Source organism: Impatiens glandulifera, chromosome 1 (genome assembly GCF_907164915.1).
Source record: "Impatiens glandulifera chromosome 1, dImpGla2.1, whole genome shotgun sequence".
Taxonomy (NCBI): Eukaryota; Viridiplantae; Streptophyta; class Magnoliopsida; order Ericales; family Balsaminaceae; genus Impatiens; species Impatiens glandulifera.
The window spans coordinates 104,113,739-104,123,274 of record NC_061862.1 but is presented as its reverse complement, the minus strand read 5'-3'; the positions used below and the strand labels follow the sequence as shown (position 1 = coordinate 104,123,274).

Here is a 9,536-nt window from a genome sequence, read left to right as displayed (position 1 = left end):
CCAAGAAAATATGCCCGACGTGGTTTTTGACTGATTAATATTATCCCGACCGATGACTCCCCTACACCTGACCGATGATTTCTAGCCCCGACCAAGAACTCCACTCACCCGACTAAGGATCGCCCGCATCCGACTGAGGAATTTTAGCCTCTAACGAGGACTCCTTTGCACCTGACCGAGGATTTCAAGCCCCGATCGAGAACTCCCCACACCTCGATCGAGAGCTTCCCTACACCCGACCGAGGGATCCTAGCCTCGATTGAAGATCCCTCGCAACCAACCAAGAGTCTAACGCCTACGACCAAGGGGATCGGTCCTAGGGTCCGTTGGTTTGGAATTTTTAATTTTAAAATTGTTTTTTAAATTAGAAGTCTCAACTATTTTCTAAAAATTTGAAAAAAAAATAGAAAACAATTTCAAAATAACTTAGAATATTTTCATAAAAAAAATATTTTGATAATGGCTAGTTTGAATTTATTTTTAAATTATAATGACTTAAACTGATATTTTTCAGGTACCCTTATCGATAATCATCGACATCAATTGCATGTACCATTATTTAAATATTATTATACAATTTTAGATGAAAGAAAAATCTTTGAATGTTTAGGACTTAAAGAAAAATTTGTTAAATAAAACATAATCAAATTGTTTTTTCAAAAAATCAAGATATTTATAAAGTTGAGACAGTTCTTTAATGGGTTTAAATAATATAGTGCGAAAGCTTTTTTCTGAGTATCACCAAACACTGAATTTAAAATAATCTCTCGTTAATTATACTTTTATATACGTATACAACAAATTTTATTGATTTTAAATTAAAAATCAATTAACGACACTTTTATTAAATAAATAATCTTTTAAATTAATTATTTTTAATTAATTAAAAAAAACAAATTTATTTTAATTAAATTATAATTTGATTATTTTAAATTCAAAGATTATTTAAAATTGATCATAAAAAATAATTATTATTATAATGTATTTTAATTTTTCAAAATATAATTTGTATAAATTTTTTAAATAATATTTTATTAAAATATTTTTGACATGCAAATTGAGTTTGAAATTTTTCGAATTTCGAAGTTTTCCGGAACAAAGGATTTCTGAGGATTACAACATAGAAGACATGTTTTTGAAATTATAATTCTGAACAAATAGTGAAATCGAGAATTATAAAAATACACTCATTTGAATTATATTGAAATTCTAATTTCAATTATTCCTCAATCATAAATGCTCCATCTTAGGAATTAGAATTAGACTACCTTAATTATATGGTTTACCCAACACATTTAAAATAGTGATTTTATTAAAACAAATTAAGTTATTTGATTTTTTAAACATACAACCATCTACCTCTCACCTTCTTCTTTTTTCTTATAAGTTTGTTTTTGTATGAGCTTTCTTTTTAACAATGTTAGATATTTAGAAAGTAGAATGTTGGTAAATGAATTTTTTATTTAGATTGTATGGTTCGTGGTTCTATTTATTTTATGTGTATATTAAAATTAAGTAAAAAAAAAGAGATTTTGAATAACTAAGTATTTAGAATTTAAAAATGATGTGATTTGTAATGTGAGTTGAGTGATTTATTTTAAGTTGTTAGTTATATAATTATATATTAATACATATAATTATAAATATAAATCAATAATTAAAATTGATCTTATTGTTAAAGTATTCATAAAATATTAAGTATAAAAAATAATAATAATTACATTTATTGTAAAAAAGAGTAGTATTATTTAAAAGACTAAAATAAAAGTAAAGTTAATAAGATTTTTAATAAAATTAATTTTGAAACAAAATTTTAAAAAATATTTAAACTAAATAAAAATACATATAACTAAATAAGTTAAATTTTAGAGGTATTGAGAATTGTATTTTAGATCCTTCTTTTCCTCTTGTCAAATTGCCAGTATAAAATAAAGTATCATGGCTTTTCTAAGGCCTGGTTAATAAATGTAGATACCAGGTTGCTTAACGTCAACAACATATTATTAATACTAATTTTATTTTTCTTGGAATCATTAAGATAATTTGCAGCCTGAGCCACGTGCTAGGCTTTTCCTTATTAGATTATTACTTAGACTTATTATATAAACTAATAAAAATAATTTATGATTAAAAGGCATCATTTCTAGAGGGACGTAAACATTATGATAAGATTTATTATACATGAAAAAAAATGGGACGGCAGGTTAAATATATAACACACCCGCAAACACACTTAATCATTTAACTATATGTAAAATTTTCTGTTTGACAAGTTTAAACTCAAGACCGACCTTAATGACGCTAAGAATATTCATCTCGTATTGACATTAAACTAAAAGAGAGTATAAAATTAAACAATGGATTAAACAATTATTTTATGAGTAGGATAAGAGTAATAAATTAAACGTGAAAAGATTGTATTTATAGTTCATATGACTAGATATTATTGTAAGATGTCATCAAATTAAATTAATTTATAAATAATCTCAAATAGGGATTCAAAAATTATAATTAACTTGGACTTACAAAATAAAAAATAGTTAATTTAAATGAGTTAGATAAAATAAAGTGAAAATACATCAGTTACGAGAAAAAAAATTACTATTATTATTTTTAAAATTTTAGAATATGTCTATAATTCGTTATATCTTTGATATTAATTATTTAAAAAATAGTTATTTATTATAAAATATTATTTGAATATAAAAATTATATAAACACAATTTAAGAGATTGAAAATACTCATAAATTATAAAATCACTCAAATAATCATATCAACAAATCTTAAAAATAATTATCATCCAAATAATTATAATTAAAAAAACTATAACTAAAAGAGAAGTTCATCTCGCATTTTTTCCCTCCAATAGAAGAATTATAAATGCAATAATAAATTAATGGAGGTCATTAGGTATGATTTTTGATCTTTTATATTTATCATGGAACTCAAATCTCTTCTGTTCCAAATTTAGTATTCCACTCTGCATCACATTTATAAAAATTGGTTATTTTGTAAAATAAGTCAAAATTAATAAAAAAAAATAATGAAGAGTTAACATATATTCTGTGTGAAGGTGGTAGGCGAAGCATTAAATTTGAAACAATAAATTGAGGTGATCAATACAACTTTTCATTTCATATTTCAAGTCCTATAAATAGGATATATATTAAACATTTTAATACACTGATTTGGATAAGCATTAAGAATTTCTATCGCTTCATCTTAAAAAACACTTTGTCATCATCATGGGTTTAAATTGGTTGAATAAAAGCTTATTTTATCCTAGGTTATTTTATATAGGATCATGTCAATGGTCCTTATTCTCGTGGCTATTTCATTTTTATTTTTTTCTGGAAGTCTAAAATTCATACATCCCCTCTTCTAGCCTAGTGGCAACAAGAGGTGGATATCCCCCAGGCCTCCATGAGGTCCTGGGTTCGAGCCTGTCAGGCGGCAAGTTCTGCGCCTGGTTAATTGGTACTCATATCTATCATGATTCATGAACATATACATCATCATACCATTATTCTTCATAATAAATAAAATAGAGTTGCCACCCTCAAGCAAAGTTGGGAAATGCTTATGTTTTTAGTCTTTCTTTCAATTTAAAAAATGATTCCAAGTCAAATAACTCTTAATAAAAATATACAACCATTATGCAATTTTTTTTTTGTTGAACGCAAAAAGAATTTATTTAAATTATATAACAATACATGTTGAAATATAGTAAGTCGAACAACCTAAACCAAATATTATAAGATAGTGAAAATTGTACTTAGTCGATAATCGATAAAAAATAAAGATACTATCAAATAATAACTAATTACAAATACTCTTTATTAAACACATGAAAAACATCTCAAATCTGACCGCTTCATCTCTTTTGCGGCTAAAATTTGACAATAAACTAAAAAATATCACCAACACAATCGAAAAAAGATGAGTAACTAACGATCCATTAAATACTAAAGAGTATTAATCAGATTTTAAAAAATTCGATTAAAATAAACAAGATACGTACCAAATAAAATACAAAATGAACCCATCTAAATATATTTTAAAAAAACGCATTCTAATATTTAAAAATATGTTAGTGAATGCGGTGAAAATAACAAAAATAGTCAAATCAACTTTATTTATATATATTAGCCCCATTCATTTAATAATAATAATAATAATAATAATAATAATAATAATAGAACATACATGATTAGTGGAATGGACCCGTTTTGTCAAACCTTTCGATTCACAACAAACTTTCTTGTTCAAATCCCAATATAAATAATCTAATCTTCATTCTTGGTAACTCACATCAAAGTCATCATCATCCAAAGAGCTTTCCATTGTTAGCTAGACACAATGACCAAGAACAACGACTCCACCATTCATTCTCTTCATAATCAGAAAGACAACAATGAAGAAGAAGAAGAGGAGCACCGAGCATATGCAACCCAACTCGTTAACTCAATCGCGCTTCCAATGACAATGCAAGCAGCCATTGATCTCAACGTGCTCGAGATCATAGCCAAGGAAGGTCCAAAGGCGATGCTTTCTCCTTCGGAGATTGCAGACAGAATCCCATGCAAGAACCCTAATGCTCCCTCCATGCTTCAAAGGATGCTAAAGCTTCTCACTAGCTTCTCCGTGTTGACAGTAGAATCTCATGATGGCCAAGAACGTTACGGGTTGGCACCGGTTGCCAAATATTTTGTGAACAACGAACATGGCGCTTCTTTGGCGCCATTAATGACCTTGGTTCAAGACAAGGTCTTGGTGGCAAGCTGGTAATATGATTTTTCTTTTTCAAGTTTTGATTTCACTTTATTAAAAAATATATATATATCGATACCCTTTGTGTATGTATATGTACATATATAGGTATCGCTTGAAAGACGCTGTGGTAGAAGGAGGGGTGGCATTCGACATGGAAAACGGGACAAACGCGTTCGACTATCAGGGTGTGGACCCGAGGTTCAACGATGTGTTCAATAGTGCAATGATAAACCACACCAAGACTGTGTTGAAGGAGTTACTACTAGCATACAAAGGCTTCCACGAAGATATGGAGAACATGACATTGGTGGATGTTGGTGGGGGTCTCGGTGCAACCCTAAACATCATCACATCCATGTTTCCGATGATCAAAGGCATCAACTTCGACTTGTCACATGTTATTTGTCACGCCCCACCTTATTCAGGTATATATAAAATGACCTAGCTAGCTAGTCCCCCTTAGAGTATCCTCATCGGTAGGTACAAATCTGATGTGGACAAAATTTGTACCTGGGTACACTAATGGGGAGATGGGTACAAATAAGGAGAGAGAAAATTGAGTAGCAAAGTTTTGCTACGGGGTACAAATGAGAAAAAGTCAAAAAAAAGTGGTCCCCACCCCCACTTTTTTATGAAAAAAAATAAACATTTAAAATTTTTAAAAAATAAATCGTTTTATTTAATTTTTAGTTTTTAAAAATTATTGATTTTTTTTAGTTTTTAAATATAATTTATAAATATTAGTTTTATTAATTTAAACAAATTAATATAATAAAAAATAAAACAAGATTACTTGAATGATTGAATTAAAAAATATTGTATGAATTAGATGATGTGGATGGTGGGATCACAATTGTATTGAGATGGTTGGGGAATAGAGGTATAAATTGAGAGGTATAATTTATTTGTGATGTGCCTGCTGATGTGGCACATATTTGTACCCATGTATGGGTACAAGGATGGGGATGCTCTTATGTACAATATTCAAATTAATGAATTGTTTGACGAATACAATTTATAAGGTGTGGAGCACGTAGGAGGCAATATGTTTGAAAGTGTCCCAATAGGTGATGCAATTTTCATGAAGGTAAATATATAACAAAAGAAAATAAAGATAAACCTTAAATTAATTTTACGATAAATGAGTGAATTTCTTATGTAGTGGATACTTCACGATTGGAGCGACGAACATTGTTTAAAGTTGTTGAAGAATTGCTACAAGGTGCTCCCGTCAAATGGGAAAGTGATTGTGGTGGAAGGAATAGTTCCTGAGGTGCCCAGTATCCAAACAAGCGTGAAAAGCATTTATCAACTTGATATAGTCATGTTAACCGTGAACCCTGGAGGGAAGGAGCGAACCCTCAAACAGTTTTACGACCTAGCAATCAAAGCTGGTTTTGCTGGCATTAGATTAGAATGTACTGCCTTTAACTATTGGATTATTGAAATGTACAAATAGAAGAAGTATCCCGACATTACACCTGGCTACCTCATGCAATAGTTCATGAATTTATTTTTTATCATGTTTTTTCTGTGACATTCAGTTGAGAGTTCTAAGATGTTAGTGAATCTTTTGCTTGTAAATGTATAAATTTCAATTGTTCTATCTTGCCTTTGTTTAATAAATTGTAATGATTTGTGACAACTCAATTGATTTTATTAGTTTTCTCGTCAATATTGGATATTTTGATTGGAATTGTAACATTAATAAGTATTTTTTATTCTTATTTGTGCGTTTAACAAATAAATATATAATAATAAATTATTATTAAACAAGTATTTTTCTTCAAATGCAAACAAAATACTTCTAAAAATTCTATGTTTATTTTTAAATTGAGTTATTTTGAGAAATAACATTATATATATATATATATATATATATATATATATATATATATATATATATATATATATATATATATATATATATATATATATATATATATATATATATATATATATATATATTGTTGGGTTTTGCAACAGCAAAACTATGGATCTTCTTCGAAATCAAACCTGTAACAAATCAGTTTCCAAATTGTCTATGACGACAAACAGATTACGAAGACTGAAATAGCACAAAGCAATAAACGACAACACAATATACGTGGTTCGGTCAAAATCGACATACGTCCACGGGAGGGATAAGTTTCACTAAATCAAAGAAATGTCAATAGTAAAAACTTACATGCCCTGCTCTCAAATGAAAGAAGTGATTACACTAGGAATGATTGGACTACTCCACAATTAAAAGCTCCCCCAATCTTTCTCTCTGGATCAGCCAAAGAACAAGAAGAAGAAGGAAACCAGAAAATCCTAGATCTGTAATTCACTCTCTCTCAACCTTGCTCTGTTATAAGAAAAATACCCAAAAAAGTATTTATACTCTAACCCGTTTTCATAAAAGAAAACTCTGACTCATTTACCCGGAATTTAAAAAAACCGGTCTGCAATGGCAAGGAACACCTCAATATATATATATATATATATATATATATATATATATATATATATATATATATATATATATATATATATATATATATATATATATATATATATATATATATATATATACACTGGTAAAAAAAGTGTCTTTACCGACGGTTTTTCCCGAAGGTTTTGTAAACCTCTCCTAAATACTCCCGAGAGGAACAAATCCTTCGCTATTAAAAATAGATTCCGAGTGGGGTGTAAAACCTTCGGGTTTATTAATTATTACCGAAAGTTCTACAAAGAACTTTCGGTTTTTACCTTCCCAAAAAACCCAAAAAAATTCTAAGTGTTGGATGTGGGTTATTTGCGAAGGTTTTTGTGAAAACCTTCGGTTTTGAAATCCCTTGGTTTTTTAATTCCGAAAGTTTTACAAAGAACCTTCGTTTTTGAAATCCCTTGGTTTTTTAATTCCGAAAGTTTTACAAAGAACCTTCGGTTTTGCTCATTAAAAAAAAAATAATATTTTTGAAATTGTTTTTTCCGAAGGTTTTTTAATAAACCCTCGGTTTTGACTAATATCAAAACCGAAAGTTTTATGAAAACCTTCGGCCTCAACCTCTATAAATACAAACCCTAACCCTTCTCTTTTTCATTCCGCTTCTCTCCTTTCTCTCTCTTCCGCCTCCGCCGCCGCCTGCCTCCTCCAAGCCGCGGGTTCTTCTCTTCAGGTAATTTGTTTGATTTGGTTTTTTTGTTTTGTTTATTGTAAGATTTAGATTTTTCTTAAGTTTGTATATATATATATATATATTATAGATCTAGATTTTTGTTAGTTTACGTTATTTTGTTTGATGAATATATATATATATACATATATGATCTGAAATGCATTTAGGATATGGGTGATGATTCGACATGGAAGAGACTTCGGCGTACACCGGAGAAACTGCATCCGTGTTACCAGAATCTGATAACACAATCAGAAATTGCGGCACGTGAGGAAGAGGTTAGAAAGATGACGCTTGAAATGGAACAAATCCGACTAAGGGATGCCGAAAGAGGTCGTTTGCTGAGTGAAATCAAAGCGGACCGGGCCGAAATGTCTCAGAGATTAGAGAATCTTGAACAGGAACTTGTCTTGTTGAGGAGTCGACTGAATCAACCACCCGCCCCTTCCACCCCATCTAATAATTAATTTGTAGATTTATTATGGATTTATTATGGGTTTATGACAGTTATATTTTAATATTTATGAATTATTGTTATTATGTTTGTTTGGTTTGGTTTAACATGTTTTATTAATTAATTATGTTTTTATTTACTTTTCATATTTTTTTTAAAAAAAACCGCATCGCCAAAACCGAAAGTTTATTTGAAAACCTTCGGTTTTGACCCATTATTTTAAAAATATTGAGGTAAAAACCGAAGGTTTTCAAATAAACCTTCGGTTTTGGCCTAGCATTAAAAAAATCAGATTTTTTTCTAAGTATGGGGAAGGGTAAAAACCGAAGGTTTTCAAATAAACCTTCGGTTTTGGCCTAGCATTAAAAAAATCAGATTTTTTTCTAAGTATGGGGAAGGGTAAAAACCGAAGGTTTTCAAATAAACCTTCGGTTTTGGCCTAGCATTAAAAAAATCAGATTTTTTTCTAAGTATGGGGAATGGGTAAAAAAAAAATCTTTTTTTCTAAGATTTTTTTCTCCCCGATTTCTCTCTCCCATTCGATCTTCTTCCGCGCCGCCTCCTGCCTAGCCGCGTCCTCCATCTATCAATCGAAGACGAAGCCGCGCTGCCCTCCTCCAATTGACGACGCCGCGCTGCCCTCCTCCGATTGACGCCGCCGCAGATTGAAGAAGCCTTTCCGCCGCCAAGTCGCTGCCTCCGCTTGGATCGACGACGTCGTTCGCTGCCCACGCTTGGATCGACGACGCCGGTGATTGAAGACTGCCGCCGTCGATTGAAGACAGTCGCCGCCTCCTGCTGCCGCCATCCGATTCAACCTACAGCCGCAAAGGTTAGTTTGATATATAGGTTTGATTTGGGATTTTAGGTTAGATTGATTTGGGATTTTAGGTTAGATTGATTTTGGATTTTAGGTTAGATTGATTTGGGATTTTAGGTTAGATTGATTTTGGATTTTAGGTTAGATTGATTTGGGATTTTAGGTTAGATTGATTTGGGATTTTAGGTTAGATTGATTTTGGATTTTGGATTTTAGGTTTGATATTGGTTTGTTTAATTGTTAAATTAGTGAGATTTTAGGTTATATGAGTTAGATTGTTCAATTAGTTAGATTTTGGATTTTAGGTTAGTTTGATTGATTGTT

The 9,536-nt window shown here is 30.2% G+C and overlaps 1 protein-coding gene across 1 annotated transcript; it reads left to right on the top strand.

Moving 5' to 3' along the window:
- The first annotated feature begins 4,360 nt into the window (after nucleotides 1–4,360).
- LOC124939142 (caffeic acid 3-O-methyltransferase-like) lies at nucleotides 4,361–6,233 on the top strand. The gene is made up of 4 exons (XM_047479651.1): nucleotides 4,361–4,785; nucleotides 4,880–5,199; nucleotides 5,797–5,861; nucleotides 5,937–6,233. The coding sequence occupies exons 1-4, from the start codon at nucleotides 4,361–4,363 to the stop codon at nucleotides 6,231–6,233; spliced, it is 1,107 nt and encodes a 368-aa protein (XP_047335607.1).
- The last annotated feature ends 3,303 nt before the right edge of the window (nucleotides 6,234–9,536 follow it).